This window comes from Pleurodeles waltl, chromosome 2_2 (assembly GCF_031143425.1).
Source record: "Pleurodeles waltl isolate 20211129_DDA chromosome 2_2, aPleWal1.hap1.20221129, whole genome shotgun sequence".
Lineage (NCBI taxonomy): Eukaryota > Metazoa > Chordata > Amphibia > Caudata > Salamandridae > Pleurodeles > Pleurodeles waltl.
Window position 1 is genome coordinate 851101688 of NC_090439.1, and position 17569 is coordinate 851119256.

General features: G+C 47.3%; 1 protein-coding gene across 2 annotated transcripts in view; it reads right to left on the reverse strand.

Moving 5' to 3' along the window:
* VIRMA (vir like m6A methyltransferase associated) overlaps positions 1-17569 on the reverse strand; it is a 627318-nt gene that overhangs the window by 387648 nt on the left and 222101 nt on the right. For both annotated transcript variants that reach the window (XM_069220484.1, XM_069220485.1), the window contains exon 13: positions 14389-14482. In XM_069220484.1, coding sequence (XP_069076585.1) covers positions 14389-14482 — 94 coding nt within the window. The remainder of the gene's footprint in view (positions 1-14388; positions 14483-17569) is intronic.

A 17569-nucleotide genomic window follows, 5' to 3' on the forward strand; every position in this document is an offset into this window, starting at 1 on the left:
GCAGGAGGTTACTCCCCAGGGAGCAGCGTTCGAGTGCCATTGAGAGGGAGGCCTTTGCTGTGGTTTGGTCCCTGAAGAAGCGGAGACCATACCTCTTTGGTACTCACTTCCTAGTGCAAACTGACCACAGACCTCTCAGATGGCTGATGCAAATGAAAGGTGAAAATCCAAAACTGTTGAGGTGGTCCATCTCCCTACAGGGAATTGACTTTATAGTGGAACACAGACCTGGGACTGCCCATGCCAATGCAGATGGCCTTTCCAGGTTCTTCCACTTAGAAAATGAAGACTCTCTTGGGAAAGGTTAGTCTCATCCTCTTTCGTTTGGGGAGTGGGGGGGTTGTGTGGGGGGGGGGGGGGGTTGTGTAAGGAAATGCCTCCTTGGCATGGTTACCCCCTGACTTTTTGCCTTTGCTGATGCTATGTTTTGAATTGAAAGTGTGCGGAGGCCTGCTAACCAGGCCCCAGCACCAGTGTTCTTTCCCTAACCTGTACTTTTGTATCCACAATTGGCACACCCTGGCATCCAGATAAGTCCCTTGTAAGTGGTACCCCTGGTCCCAAGGGCCCTGATGCCAAGGAAGGTCTCTAAGGGCTGCAGCATGTCTTATGCCACCCTGGAGACCCCTCACTCAGCACAGACACACTGCTTGCCAGCTTGTGTGTGCTGGTGAGAACAATAAGTCGACATGGCACTCCCCTCAGGGTGCCATGCCAGCCTCTCACTGCCTATGCAGGTATATATAAGTCACCCCTCTAGTAGGCCTTACAGCCCTAAGGCAGGGTGCACTATTGTAAGGAAATGCCTCCTTGGCATGGTTGCCCCCTGACTTTTTGCCTTTGCTGATGCTATGTTTACAATTGAAAGTGTGCTGAGGCCTGCTAACCAGGCCCCAGCACCAGTGTTCTTTCCCTAACCTGTACTTTTGTATCCACAATTGGCAGACCCTGGCATCCAGATAAGTCCCTTGTAACTGGTACTTCTAGTACCAAGGGCCCTGATGCCAAGGAAGGTCTCTAAGGGCTGCAGCATGTCTTATGCCACCCTGGAGACCTCTCACTCAGCACAGACACACTGCTTGCCAGCTTGTGTGTGCTAGTGAGGACAAAACGAGTAAGTCGACATGGCACTCCCCTCAGGGTGCCATGCCAGCCTCTCACTGCCTATGCAGTATAGGTAAGACACCCCTCTAGCAGGCCTTACAGCCCTAAGGCAGGGTGCACTATACCATAGGTGAGGGTACCAGTGCATGAGCATGGTACCCCTACAGTGTCTAAATAAAACCTTAGACATTGTAAGTGCAGGGTAGCCATAAGAGTATATGGTCTGGGAGTCTGTCAAACACGAACTCCACAGCACCATAATGGCTACACTGAAAACTGGGAAGTTTGGTATCAAACTTCTCAGCACAATAAATGCACACGGATGCCAGTGTACATTTTATTGTAAAATACACCACAGAGGGCACCTTAGAGGTGCCCCCTGAAACTTAACCGACTATCTGTGTAGGCTGACTAGTTTTAGCAGCCTGCCACAAGCCGAGACATGTTGCTGGCCCCATGGGGAGAGTGCCTTTGTCACTCTGAGGCCAGTAACAAAGCCTGCACTGGGTGGAGATGCTAACACCTCTCCCAGGCAGGAATTGTCACACCTGGCGGTGAGCCTCAAAGGCTCACCTCCTTTGTGCCAACCCAGCAGGACACTCCAGCTAGTGGAGTTGCCCGCCCCCTCCGGCCAGGCCCCACTTTTGGCGGCAAGGCCGGAGAAAATAATGAGAATAACAAGGAGGAGTCACTGGCCAGTCAGGACAGCCCCTAAGGTGTCCTGAGCTGAGGTGACTCTAACTTTTAGAAATCCTCCATCTTGCAGATGGAGGATTCCCCCAATAGGGTTAGGATTGTGACCCCCTCCCCTTGGGAGGAGGCACAAAGAGGGTGTACCCACCCTCAGGGCTAGTAGCCATTGGCTACTAACCCCCCAGACCTAAACACGCCCTTAAATTTAGTATTTAAGGGCTACCCTGAACCCTAGAAAATTAGATTCCTGCAACTACAAGAAGAAGGACTGCCCAGCTGAAAACCCCTGCAGCGGAAGACCAGAAGACGACAACTGCCTTGGCTCCAGAAACTCACCGGCCTGTCTCCTGCCTTCCAAAGATCCTGCTCCAGCGACGCCTTCCAAAGGGACCAGCGACCTCGACATCCTCTGAGGACTGCCCCTGCTTCGAAAAGACAAGAAACTCCAGAGGACAGCGGACCTGCTCCAAGAAAAGCTGCAACTTTGTTTCCAGCAGCTTTAAAGAACCCTGCAAGCTCCCCGCAAGAAGCGTGAGACTTGCCACACTGCACCCGGCGACCCCGACTCGGCTGGTGGCGATCCAACACCTCAGGAGGGACCCCAGGACTACTCTGATACTGTGAGTACCAAAACCTGTCCCCCCTGAGCCCCCACAGCGCCGCCTGCAGAGGGAATCCCGAGGCTTCCCCTGACCGCGACTCTTTGAACCTAAAGTCCCGACGCCTGGGAGAGACCCTGCACCCGCAGCCCCCAGGACCTGAAGGACCGGACTTTCACTGGAGGAGTGACCCCCAGGAGTCCCTCTCCCTCGCCCAAGTGGAGGTTTCCCCGAGGAATCCCCCCCTTGCCTGCCTGCAGCGCTGAAGAGATCCCGAGATCTCTCATAGACTAACATTGAAAACCCGACGCTTGTTTCTACACTGCACCCGGCCGCCCCCGCGCTGCTGAGGGTGAAATCTCGGTGTGGACTTGTGTCCCCCCCGGTGCCCTACAAAACCCCCCTGGTCTGCCCTCCGAAGACGCGGGTACTTACCTGCAAGCAGACCGGAACCGGGGCACCCCCTTCTCTCCATTCTAGCCTATGTGTTTTGGGCACCACTTTGAACTCTGCACCTGACCGGCCCTGAGCTGCTGGTGTGGTGACTTTGGGGTTGCTCTGAACCCCCAACGGTGGGCTACCTTGGACCAAGAACTAAGCCCTGTAAGTGTCTTACTTACCTGGTTAACCTAACAAATACTTACCTCCCCTAGGAACTGTGAAAAATTGCACTAAGTGTCCACTTTTAAAACAGCTATTTGTCAATAACTTGTAAAGTATACATGCAATTTTTATGCTTTAAAGTTCCTAAAGTACTTACCTGCAATACCTTTCGAATGAGATATTACATGTAGAATTTGAACCTGTGGTTCTTAAAATAAACTAAGGAAAGATATTTATTTCTATATAAAAACCTATTGGCTGGATTTGTCTCTGAGTGTGTGTACCTCATTTATTGTCTATGTGTATGTACAACAAATGCTTAACACTACTCCTTGGATAAGCCTACTGCTCGACCACACTACCACAAAATAGAGCATTAGTATTATCTCTTTTTACCACTATTTTACCTCTAAGGGGAACCCTTGGACTCTGTGCATGCTATTCCTTACTTTGAAATAGCACATACAGAGCCAACTTCCTACATTGGTGGATCAGCGGTGGGGTACAAGACTTTGCATTTGCTGGACTACTCAGCCAATACCTGATCACACGACAAATTCCAAAATTGTCATTAGAAATTGATTTTTGCAATTTGAAAAGTTTTCTAAATTCTTAAAAGACCTGCTAGGGCCTTGTGTTAGATCCTGTTTAGCATTTCTTTTAGAGTTTAAAAGTTTGTAAAAGTTTGAATTAGATTCTAGAACCAGTTGTAGATTCTTAAAAAGTATTCCAACTTTTAGAAGCAAAATGTCTAGCACAGATGTGACTGTGGTGGAACTCGACACCACACCTTACCTCCATCTTAAGATGAGGGAGCTAAGGTCACTCTGTAAAATAAAGAAAATAACAATGGGCCCCAAACCTACCAAAATACAGCTCCAGGAGCTTTTGGCAGAGTTTGAAAAGGCCAACCCCTCTGAGGGTGGCAACTCAGAGGAAGAGGATAGTGACTTGGAGGACAATTCCCCCCTACCAGTCCTATCTAGGGAGAACAGGGTCCCTCAAACCCTGACTCCAAAAATAATAGTCAGAGATGCTGGTTCCCTCACAGGAGAGACCAACACCTCTGAAATCACTGAGGATAACCCCAGTGAAGAGGACATCCAGTTAGCCAGGATGGCCAAAAGATTGGCTTTGGAAAGACAGATCCTAGCCATAGAGAGGGAAAGACAAGAGATGGGCCTAGGACCCATCAATGGTGGCAGCAACATAAATAGGGTCAGAGATTCTCCTGACATGTTGAAAATCCCTAAAGGGATTGTAACTAAATATGAAGATGGTGATGACATCACCAAATGGTTCACAGCTTTTGAGAGGGCTTGTGTAACCAGAAAAGTGAACAGATCTCACTGGGGTGCTCTCCTTTGGGAAATGTTCACAGGAAAGTGTAGGGATAGACTCCTCACACTCTCTGGACAAGATGCAGAATCTTATGACCTCATGAAGGGTACCCTGATTGAGGGCTTTGGATTCTCCACTGAGGAGTACAGGATTAGGTTCAGGGGGGCTCAAAAATCCTCGAGCCAGACCTGGGTTGACTTTGTTGACTACTCAGTGAAAACACTAGATGGTTGGATTCAAGGCAGTGGTGTAAGTAATTATGATGGGCTGTACAATTTATTTGTGAAAGAACACCTGTTAAGTAATTGTTTCAATGATAAACTGCATCAGCATCTGGTAGACCTAGAACCAATTTCTCCCCAAGAATTGGGAAAGAAGGCGGACCATTGGGTCAAGACAAGGGTGTCCAAGACTTCAACAGGGGGTGACCAAAAGAAAGGGGTCACAAAGACTCCCCAGGGGAAGGGTGATGAGACAACCAAAACTAAAAATAGTAAAGAGTCTTCTACAGGCCCCCAAAAACCTGCACAGGAGGGTGGGCCCAGAGCCTCTTCACAAAACAATGGGTACAAGGGTAAAAACTTTGATCCCAAAAAGGCCTGGTGTCATAGCTGTAAACAGCATGGACACCAAACTGGAGACAAGGCCTGTCCCAAGAAAGGTTCCACTCCAAACTCCCATCCAGGTAACACTGGTATGGCTAGTCTCCAAGTGGGATCAACAGTGTGCCCAGAGCAAATCAGGGTCCACACTGAAGCTACTCTAGTTTCTGAGGGTGGGGTGGATTTAGCCACACTAGCTGTCTGGCCGCCTAACATGCAAAAATACAGACAGCAACTCTTAATTAATGGGACTAGAATAGAGGGCCTGAGGGATACAGGTGCCAGTGTCACCATGGTGACAGAGAAACTGGTTTCCCCTGGCCAATACCTGACTGGAAAAACTTACACAGTCACCAACGCTGACAATCAGAGAAAAGTACATCCCATGGCAATGGTTACTTTAGAATGGGGAGGGGTCAATGGCCTGAAACAGGTGGTGGTCTCCTCAAATATCCCAGTGGACTGTCTGCTTGGAAATGACCTGGAGTCCTCAGCATGGGCTGAGGTAGAACTAAAAACCCATGCAGCAATGCTGGGTATCCCTGAACTGGTGTGTGTGAAAACAAGAGCACAATGCAAGGCACAGGGTGAAAAAGTAGAGCTGGAGTCTGGAAAAATGGCCCAGCCTACCAAGAGAACAGGAAAGTCAGTTGGGAAACCAACTGCAACACAGCAAAAGAAAGGGAACCTCTCTTCTCAGGAAGAAGTTCTGCCCTCTGAGGGAACTGAGCCTTTGGAGCTTGAACCTTACCAGGTTGAGCTCTTAGGCCCAGGGGGACCCTCCAGGGAGGAGCTGTGTAAGGGACAAGAAACCTGTCCCTCTCTTGAAGGCCTTAGGCAGCAAGCTGCTGAAGAGTCCAAAGGCAAGAAAAATGGAACGCATAGGGTCTATTGGGAAGATGGACTCCTGTACACTGAGGCCAGAGACCCCAAACCTGGTGCCACTAGGAGAGTGGTAGTGCCTCAGCTGTTCAGAGAGTTCATCCTAACATTGGCCCATGACATTCCCCTTGCTGGACATTTGGGACAAACCAAGACGTGGGAGAGGTTAGTCAACCACTTCTACTGGCCCAATATGTCCAACATGGTTAAGGAGTTTTGCCTCTCCTGCCCCACCTGTCAAGCCAGTGGTAAGACAGGTGGGCATCCAAAGGCCCCCCTCATTCCACTTCCAGTGGTGGGGGTTCCCTTTGAAAGAGTGGGTGTGGACATAGTTGGTCCACTGGAACCTCCCACAGCCTCAGGAAATATGTATATCCTGGTAGTAGTGGATCATGCTACCAGGTATCCTGAAGCTATTCCCCTTAGGTCGACTACTGCCCCTGCAGTAGCCAAGGCCCTCATTGGTATCTTTACCAGAGTGGGTTTCCCTAAGGAGGTGGTGTCTGACAGAGGTACCAACTTCATGTCAGCATACCTAAAGCACATGTGGAATGAGTGTGGAGTGACTTATAAATTCACTACACCATACCATCCACAAACTAATGGCTTGGTTGAGAGATTCAACAAGACATTAAAAGGCATGATCATGGGGCTCCCAGAAAAGCTCAAAAGGAGATGGGATGTCCTCTTGCCATGTCTGCTTTTCGCTTACAGAGAGGTGCCACAGAAGGGAGTAGGATTCTCACCCTTTGAACTTCTGTTTGGTCATCCTGTAAGGGGACCACTTGCCCTTGTTAAAGAAGGCTGGGAGAGACCTCTCCATGAGCCTAAACAGGACATAGTGGACTATGTACTTGGCCTTCGCTCTAGAATGGCAGAGTACATGGAAAAGGCAACCAAAAACCTTGAGGCCAGCCAACAGCTCCAGAAGTTTTGGTATGACCAAAAGGCTGCACTGGTTGAGTTCCAACCAGGGCAGAAAGTCTGGGTTCTGGAGCCTGTGGCTCCCAGGGCACTCCAGGACAAATGGAGTGGCCCTTACCCAGTACTAGAGAGGAAGAGTCAGGTCACCTACTTGGTGGACCTGGGCACAAGCAGGAGCCCCAAGAGGGTGATCCATGTAAACCGCCTTAAGCTCTTCCACGACAGGGCTGATGTCAATCTGTTGATGGTAACAGATGAGGATCAGGAGGCAGAGAGTGAACCTCTCCCTGATCTTCTGTCATCAGACCCAAAAGATGGTACAGTAGATGGAGTGATCTACTCAGACACCCTCTCTGGCCAACAGCAAGCTGATTGTAGGAGAGTCCTACAACAGTTTCCTGAACTCTTCTCCTTAACCCCTGGTCAGACACACCTGTGTACCCATGATGTGGACACAGGAGACAGCATGCCTGTCAAGAACAAAATCTTTAGACAGTCTGACCATGTTAAGGAAAGCATCAAGGTGGAAGTCCACAAGATGCTGGAATTGGGAGTAATTGAGCGCTCTGACAGCCCCTGGGCTAGCCCAGTGGTCTTAGTCCCCAAACCTCACACCAAAGATGGAAAGAAAGAGATGAGGTTTTGTGTGGACTACAGAGGGCTCAATTCTGTCACCAAGACAGATGCCCATCCAATTCCAAGAGCTGATGAGCTCATTGATAAATTAGGTGCTGCCAAATTTCTAAGTACCTTTGACTTGACAGCAGGGTACTGGCAAATAAAAATGGCACCTGGAGCAAAAGAAAAGACAGCATTCTCCACACCTGATGGGCATTATCAGTTTACTGTTATGCCCTTTGGTTTAAAGAATGCCCCTGCCACCTTCCAAAGGTTGGTGAATCAAGTCCTTGCTGGCTTGGAGTCCTTTAGCACAGCTTATCTTGATGATATTGCTGTCTTTAGCTCCACCTGGCAGGATCACCTGGTCCACCTGAGGAAGGTTTTGAAGGCTCTGCAATCTGCAGGCCTCTCTATCAAGGCATCCAAATGCCAGATAGGGCAGGGAACTGTGGTTTACTTGGGACACCTTGTAGGTGGAGGCCAAGTTCAGCCACTCCAACCCAAGATCCAGACTATTCTGGACTGGGTAGCTCCAAAAACCCAGACTCAAGTCAGGGCATTCCTTGGCTTGACTGGGTATTACAGGAGGTTTGTGAAGGGATATGGATCCATTGTGACAGCCCTCACTGAACTCACCTCCAAGAAAATGCCCAAGAAAGTAAACTGGACTGTGGAATGCCAACAGGCCTTTGACACCCTGAAACAGGCAATGTGCTCAGCACCAGTTCTAAAAGCTCCAGATTATTCTAAGCAGTTCATTGTGCAGACTGATGCCTCTGAACATGGGATAGGGGCAGTTTTGTCCCAAACAAATGATGATGGCCTTGACCAGCCTGTTGCTTTCATTAGCAGGAGGTTACTCCCCAGGGAGCAGCGTTGGAGTGCCATTGAGAGGGAGGCCTTTGCTGTGGTTTGGTCCCTGAAGAAGCTGAGACCATACCTCTTTGGGACTCACTTCCTAGTTCAAACTGACCACAGACCTCTCAAATGGCTGATGCAAATGAAAGGTGAAAATCCTAAACTGTTGAGGTGGTCCATCTCCCTACAGGGAATGGACTTTATAGTGGAACACAGACCTGGGACTGCCCATGCCAATGCAGATGGCCTTTCCAGGTTCTTCCACTTAGAAAATGAAGACTCTCTTGGGAAAGGTTAGTCTCATCCTCTTTCGTTTGGGGGGGGGTTGTGTAAGGAAATGCCTCCTTGGCATGGTTGCCCCCTGACTTTTTGCCTTTGCTGATGCTATGTTTACAATTGAAAGTGTGCTGAGGCCTGCTAACCAGGCCCCAGCACCAGTGTTCTTTCCCTAACCTGTACTTTTGTATCCACAATTGGCAGACCCTGGCATCCAGATAAGTCCCTTGTAACTGGTACTTCTAGTACCAAGGGCCCTGATGCCAAGGAAGGTCTCTAAGGGCTGCAGCATGTCTTATGCCACCCTGGAGACCTCTCACTCAGCACAGACACACTGCTTGCCAGCTTGTGTGTGCTAGTGAGGACAAAACGAGTAAGTCGACATGGCACTCCCCTCAGGGTGCCATGCCAGCCTCTCACTGCCTATGCAGTATAGGTAAGACACCCCTCTAGCAGGCCTTACAGCCCTAAGGCAGGGTGCACTACACAATAGGTGAGGGTACCAGTGCATGAGCATGGTACCCCTACAGTGTCTAAATAAAACCTTAGACATTGTAAGTGCAGGGTAGCCATAAGAGTATATGGTCTGGGAGTCTGTTTTACACGAACTCCACAGCACCATAATGGCTACACTGAAAACTGGGAAGTTTGGTATCAAACTTCTCAGCACAATAAATGCACACTGATGCCAGTGTACATTTTATTGTAAACTACACCCCAGAGGGCACCTTAGAGGTGCCCCCTGAAACCTTAACCGACTATCTGTGTAGGCTGACTGGTTCCAGCAGCCTGCCACAACCGAGACATGTTGCTGGCCCCATGGGGAGAGTGCCTTTGTCACTCTGAGGCCAGTAACAAAGCCTGCACTGGGTGGAGATGCTAACACCTCTCCCAGGCAGGAGCTGTCACACCTGGCAGTGAGCCTCAAAGGCTCACCCCTTTGTGCCAGCACCGCAGGACGCTCCAGCTAGTGGAGTTGCCCGCTCCCTCCGGCCACGGCCCCCACTTTTGGCGGCAAGGCCGGAGAAAATAATGAGAATAACAAGGAGGAGTCACTGGCCAGTCAGGACAGCCCCTAAGGTGTCCTGAGCTGAAGTGACTCTAACTTTTCGAAATCCTCCATCTTGCAGATGGAGGATTCCCCAATAGGATTAGGGATGTGACCCCCTCCCCTTGGGAGGAGGCACAAAGAGGGTGTACCCACCCTCAGGGCTAGTAGCCATTGGCTACTAACCCCCCAGACCTAAACACGCCCTTAAATTTAGTATTTAAGGGCTCCCCTGAACCTAAAACTTTAGATTCATGCAACTAACAGGAAGAAGAGGACTGCTAAGCTGAAAAACCCCTGCAGAGGAAGAACAGAAGACACCAACTGCTTTGGCCCCAGACTTACCGGCCTGTCTCCTGCCTTCCAAAGAAACCTGCTCCAGCGACACTTTCCAAGGGACCAGCGACCTCTGAATCCTCTGAGGACTGCCCTGCTTCAAGAAAGACAAGAAACTCCCGAGGACAGCGGCACTGCTCCAAAAGAACTGCAACTTTGTTACAGAGGAGCAGATTTAAAGACCCCTGCAACTCCCCGCAAGAAGCGTGAGACTTGCAACACTGCACCCGGCGACCCCGACTCGACTGGTGGAGAACCAACACCTCAGGGAGGACCCTCCGGCGACTCCAAGACTGTGAGTAACCAAAGTTGTCCACCCTGAGCCCCCACAGCAACGCCTGCAGAGGGAATCCCGAGGCTCCCCCTGACCGCGACTGCCTGAACTCCATTTCCCGACGGCTGGAAAAGACCCTGCACCCGCAGCCCCCAGTACCTAAAGGAACGGAACTCCTGTGCAGGAGTGACCCCCAGGAGGCCCTCTCCCTTGCCCAGGTGGTGGCTACCCCGAGGAGTCCCCCCCTTGCCTGCCTGCAACGCTGAAGAGATCCCTTGATCTCTCATTGAAAACCATTGAAAACCCGACGTGTGTTTGCACACTGCACCCGGCAGCCCCCGCGCTGCTGAGGGTGTACTTTTTGTGCTGACTTGTGTCCCCCCCGGTGCCCTACAAAACCCCCCTGGTCTGCCCTCCGAAGACGCGGGTACTTACCTGCTGGCAGACTGGAACCGGGGCACCCCCTTCTGTCCATTGAAGCCTATGTGTTTTGGGCACCTCTTTGACCTCTGCACCTGACCGGCCCTGAGCTGCTGGTGTGGTAACTTTGGGGTTGCTCTGAACCCCCAACAGTGGGCTACCTTGGACCAAGAACTGAAACCTGTAAGTGACTTACTTACCTGTGAAACCTAACAATACTTTACCTCCCCCAGGAACTGTGAAAATTGCACTAAGTGTCCACTTTTAAAACAGCTTATTGTGTTTTATGTAAAAGGTATACATGCTAATGTAATGATTCAAAGTTCCTAAAGTACTTACCTGCAATACCTTTCAAATGAGATATTACATGTAGAATTTGAACCTGTGGTTCTTAAAATAAACTAAGAAAATATATTTTTCTATAACAAAACCTATTGGCTGGATTTGTCTCGGAGTGTGTGTTCCTCATTTATTGCCTGTGTGTATGTACAACAAATGCTTAACACTACTCCTTTGATAAGCCTACTGCTCGAACACTCTACCACAAAATAGAGCATTAGTATTATCTCTTTTTGACACTATCTTACCTCTAAGGGAAACCCTTGGACTCTGTGCATACTATTCCTTACTTTGAAATAGTGCATACAGAGCCAACTTCCTACAGTCAAGTAATGGGAGGGGAAGCGGAGTTGTAGACTTCATTGTGATGTAGTGTTCTTTAAAGTTGTGAGTCTTCAACTCTCTCCTGAATTGCCACAGTGTTGGGGTGGGCCTAATGGATATGCAGATGTTGTTTCAGAATCGAGATGGAAAAGCAGTGTGGCCTTATTTTTTGTTCAAAATGTTTTAGTCTACAGTCTGATGGTGTTGTCTGATGATGTCCTGGTTGAGGGTGTACCACAAACCATTAGAGATAGAGAGCTTGTCTGCAAGATAAGCAGCAATGCTGGTCGTGATACCACTATGAATTATTCAGCTGGGTTTGAGGCCGGCAAGGAGTTCCATCTTTGGTGATGTGATCATATTTCTTTGGGCCCTGGATGAGACATAGTGCTGTATGCAAGATGCCCCTAAGTGTGCCAGTGTGGAGACTGGGGCCCATGAAGTAGGACATTTCCACCACCTAGATGCCAAAGTATGAGGGCTTGACCAGTAGTTCTGAAGTCACTTTTTGTAACAAATAGTTTCAGTTTCTTTAGAAGAGAGAGCTGGTCCCAAGGTATTTTCCTTTGGCAATGTGTTTTTTGAGGGTGAGGTTTGCGTCCACGTTAATCCATGTGACTTGGCATTTGGCACAAGTTGGGGTTTGCATTGTCTACAATATGTAAGGTAGCGGTCTCAAAGCTGCAACGTGATATGAAACCACACTGGTAGTCACGCAGGACATGGCTAGCATTAATGTCAACTTGGAGTTGGGCGCAGACTGCTTTTTAAATGATCAATGGTCATGAACGGCAGGGTGAGTGATGCCACAGTAGTTGATGAGGTCATCAGGATATGGTGTAGATTTCCTTAGGAGAGAGAAGATCTGACCTGTCTGGAGAGCTTCTGGGAAGATGCATTGAACGAGTGAGGGATTGACAGGGGTTAGCAAGGATAAGAGAGCATCCCCAGAGAGATTTGATGAAAGAAAATGGTAAGACATCATCTTTATAAGAAGTAGTTTTGAGGGCATTGCCTTTATGAGTGAGATTTGGGAGACATGGGGATTCGAAGGCTGACCACTGCAGGATTCTAGAGGGAGGGGTGGTTGTACAAATTGAAGAAACCTCAGGGTTGGACCTTCAGTATTTGATCACTGAAGAAGAGTTTGATGGCATTGCACTTTTTCTGTGCAGTAAAGAATTGGTGTGACCCGCAGGGAGTTGATGTAGTGCTTGTTTACCTTGAACAGCATTTTGCTTCTGATGGCAGCTTCATTGTTGGTGTTGGTATAGTACTTTGCTTTGGATTTGATAAGCTCTCTGTGTGTTGTACAGAGGGATTGCAGCATGAAGAAATCCTCAGAAGTTTTGTTTTTCTTTCCTATCTGCACATGGATCATTTATTGTCAGCAAGGTCTTCAAAGTACCTGGGTGCTGAAGGCTTTGGCATTTTGTAACTGGGGTGTGGGTGTTCACATAAATTTCCAAATAGGGTTTCATTTGTTAAAAAAAGTGCGGACATCAGACACAGAGCTGATAGATGAGAGATGAGTTCAAGCATTAGGTTGTCTATTGAGAAGTCATTGAAGGGTCTGAAGGTTTGGCCTTGATTTTTTAGTAGGACGTTGAAAAGGGAGATAGCAATAGCAAAGTGGTCAGTCCAGTGGCATGGATGGTTTGCTCTGGATGGTTGATGATGCTAAGAAGACAACGTCAAGGATGTGGCCTTTGGAGTGTATTGGTCGAGTGACATGTTGTACCAGGTTGAGTGTTTCAAGGAGTGTACCTTCAGCAGTGCACAGCATGCTTTGAGCAATTTTGCAAACTGTGTGCTGCCTTCAATAAGGAGTAGTTGGCTCTGGAAGCAGTGACTAGCCTCAATCCAGGCATGCACCATCCATTCCCCTTTGCCAGTGTGACAGATAATAAAACATGATATTCACTGAAAAAACAAAGTAAGAAATTGAGTTGTTGTTGTGACTCGAACACCCACAACCAATGAAATTCGCCAGCTATGTTTAGTAACACACATAACACACACCCTGACTTGCATTGTCTGCTATGTTGTTGTCTTGTTAACACTCTTCTTGTTTCTGCGTGATCAGCAAATTGTTCTGCGTATGCTGAACAGCACAAGTAATAGTGCATGATACTAAACATAACTGGTGAATTGCAGTGGTTTTGAACATTTAAGCCAGTAACATGACTCAGTTTTTAAATGTGTTTTCTTGAGTAAATCTCATGTTATTTTTTAAGATGTACTTACTTTCCAGTAAATGCCTCAGCGTTGGGCAGGGGTTGGCGGCAAGGCTTGGCTCTGTCCAGCCCCTCACCCCCCAACCTGCGGAGGGTGGGTAACCCCGGCTGCATATGAACACACTGTACCCACTTGCAGCAGGTGGTTACCCTCTGCTGTGCATAGTCTCATCTGCTGTGCGAAGCATCTTTTTTTCAGTTTTCTTCTTCTTTTATCGTTCCCATATTCTCCAATTTTTATTTTTTTTTAAACCGAGATTTGAATGAAATGTAGATTTTCAGCACAAAATGGTGCTTTTTTGCAGATCACAAAACGGCAGACCAAGACTGTGATTTTCACTAAAATCACATTGTTCATACTTTGAACCTGCATGTGTGTGTGTAAAATAACGGTCAACATATCTACACTTCTTAACTATCCCAAACCCACCCAATACAGTTTTGTTACACTAGTTTCTGAAGAACTATGTAAAAGATTTACACCAAACACAGGCATTGTTCCAAGTAAAGTCCTAGTTTCATGCAAAGTTTGGTATAATTTTGTTCACTGGTTTGTGCTATGAAGGAGAGCAAAGCATCCTATGGGAGTTAAAATGAGAACACCTCCCATTTTGTCCCACCAACTCACCCCTGGATGGATCTGTACTAAAATATGTCATGGTCAACGCAATGAGGACTTTAGTGGATACCATCAATACTTTATTTAAGATTAGTCAACAGGGTTTTCAGTTTTACTTTCTTGAAGATGGATACAAAACAGTTTGGAATAATTCAGAAATGTATATTAACATATATGGTATCGAAAAAAGAAACGGTTCACAATAGCACCTCTGTAGCATTACTAATAGGTACAGTAAAACACAGTCTGAACATCAGTAATGAACTGAAAAACTGAAAATTACTATACCTTCAACAGGAGGTGGTGGACATCCTACATGACAGAGTACACGCAGTGCAGTAAGAAGGCCAACTCCCTCTGGCGCCATGACATTATCAATATTCTTTCATAAAACAAAAGTAAGAGAATGAAAATTTAAGTTAAATGGCAGACAACATAGCAGACTATAGTTCAGCAAACCAAATCAGCTCTGCGACCTCAAACAACAACTTACTCATAGAAGAACTCCGCAAAGAAAGAGTAAAGCACAACAAGCATAATGGTTACTCCTGATAAAAAACATTCTGAACTGCATCACTTGACAATCATAAATAGTGGAGTTGCACTGCCAGAGAAATAAAATGTGAAGTCAGCTGTATACAGAGAAACCACTAGAAGGCCGGACAAGAATCTAATGCAACATCAGTCTACAATCTTGTTATAAAATAACCACAGTTGGTGCAATGTAATTACTACTTCCTATAGAAGACCACCACTAAAAAAAACACTTAAGTTCAATATTCTTTTGCGATTCCAAAGCCAGTGAATGACACAAATATGCCTTGAGACCGCAAAAGGGTATTTTGCTACATACAAAACTCTTTTCAGGAGTCTGAAACGTGGTATTCCCTTCCCATCTGGGAGTCACATTGAAATGCATAAGTGGTTTGCAACCACAACTGTGGTTGATCAGAAATAGACACCACAAATGAAGTAGTATCTATTTCTGAGACAATGGGACAGCTTCACTTTAGGAATCATGTTAGGCAGTGTTGAGGGGGTGGGGGGAAGACAGTGGTCAAAGGAACCAAAGCCAACTCCCCAATGTCTTCCTATACACAATATTTTTTTAAGCAGCGTGTGTCTCTTTAATGGACATGGGCTGCTTTGCCATAGATTTACATGCTATGATTAATCCTGCATAATCCTGCATAATCCTGCTATCTGGTGTCTGGCTCGGATGAGTGAAACTTGTTTTACTTCAAAGAAGTATTTACAGTCATGAAGTATAGTAACTCTACCTATTAGTGACAATGCTCCTGGGCATCGGCCCCATTGCTAGATTGTATTTATGCATGGAGGGTGAGGAAAGAATAGTCCATGCAAGACTAAAGGTAAGAAGATAGAAAAAAGGCAGGTCGACCACAGGCTTCTGGAGAGGAGGGTGGGTGCATGTGAATCTACAGGACTACATGCCACAAGCAGATGCTTACAGGGTAACATTTTCTGTTCGTAGCATGTGTAGCTGCAGAGACACATGCTACGCATAGAAAGTAAAGCAGTTCTCCTCTAAGCGGTGGGTAGGCACAGGATGTTACTGAGGAATGGAAAATTGTACAGTGTACAGCCTGGCCAACGTCGGCTTGTTGGGATATGAAGACGTCCACACTGTAACGTTTAGTGAAAGTGTGTGGAGTAAACCTTGTAGCTGCTTTGCGGATACCAGATATAGAGATGTTACCCAAAAACACCACTGAGGCCCCTTTTCCTATAGGTAGAGTGGGGTCTGGAAGAGGCAAGCACACATCGTTTGGATTTGGTATTGCAGGTTTGAATACATTTGACTAACCAGTGTGCTATCAAAGCCTTGGAGAAAGCACAGCATTTGTGTGGCTTTTAAAAGGAGGCAAAGAGCTGTTCGGTCTTACGGAAGGTTTTTTTTTGTCCCATCTACATAGCACTTGAGGGCTCTTTTGACATCAATCAAGCATATGAACAGCGTTCTCTGCTACAGAGCCTGGAGAAGGGAAACATACTGAAAGGTCTATAGTCTGGTCAAGGTTGAAGGAGAAGACCACCTTACACAGGAAGAGAACTGAGAGGTACACCCTCCACACCTTCTCCCAAAGACAAACCAATATACACAAATAGTTTGGCGGGAATAAGATACACAATTTGTGTTTCTATGGTTATTTGCTGTTCCCACTGTTGTATTGGAACCTGCGTATGGAATTCCTCCTTATTGAAAAGGTGGTCTCACAAACTTAATAGTGTCATGCTTCATCAAAGACCACCTATCCCCATCCTAGTAGGAGAATGCGACCAGGGCAGACTCAACCTCCCGGTGAACACACCCCCAGAGGGGGTTCTTAGATAAAGTGTTCTGGATAGTGAAGGGATCCAGTTCTATTCCCAAAAGATAATTTCTTGTATCATACACCCGGAAGTTCTGGTGTAAATCAGGACTAATGTTCTCACATCCACCTGGCTGTACCAAACCACCTTACACAGAAAGAGAGAGCTGAGAGGTACACCCTGCACATGTCCTCCCAAAGACGTACCAATATACACAAATAGTGTGGAGGGAATAAGATACACAATTTGTGTTTTTATATTTATTTACTGTTCTGACTGTTGTATTGGAACCGGTGTATGGAATTCCTCCTTATGGAAAATGTGGTCTCACACACTTAATAGTGTAATGCTTCATCACAGACCACCTATCCACACCCTAGTAGGACATCATACACCCGAAGGGTCTGGAAGAAATCAGGACTAATGCTCTCACAGTTCCTTCATTAAGGCTTTAATGATGGGGACCCTGATGAGCGACATTGTTCCCTGTTGTGAAGGTAGGCGGCCACAGAAGCCAAGTGAAGCCCAGTGGTAGTGTAGGTGAGGTCTGCAGTCAGCAGGTGGAGCAGATAGCAGACGATATCTTGAAAGTCTGCATGTAAGGGGTCAATGTGTATGGGGGAGACAGGACAAACCATTGTGCCTGCCTGATGATGGCCGTGCACTCAGGAGAAAGGTTGAGGTAACTATACTTAAAGACCTTGGGAGCAAAATTGCAAGACTGAGCTGCCTGGGGTTCGGATGCTTCACAGTCCTGTGGTTCTGAGTGTGCTATAACCAGTCAGTTGAGCAGCCTTCTCTTGAGGACATTGAAGCAGTGATCAGACTGCTTGGCCTAAATGGGAGCCACCAAGATGAGGGGCAGATGTCTGCAACTTCCACACTACGAACTGAAAAAGTGGTAAAAAAGAAAGAGTGTAGGCAAATATCCGTGACCAGTTGATCCATAGTGCATTGCCGAGGGACTGCAGGTGGGGGTACCAAGATGCGAAGTTTGGGCATTCTGTGTTTTCAGCAATGATTAAGAGGTCTGCGTTGGAACCACCCACCCTCCACTCCCAACGGTGGAATTATGAGAGTAGGACTTGTGGGTGGAGTTCCCACTTGTGGACTACTTGTTGCATCCTGCTAAGTA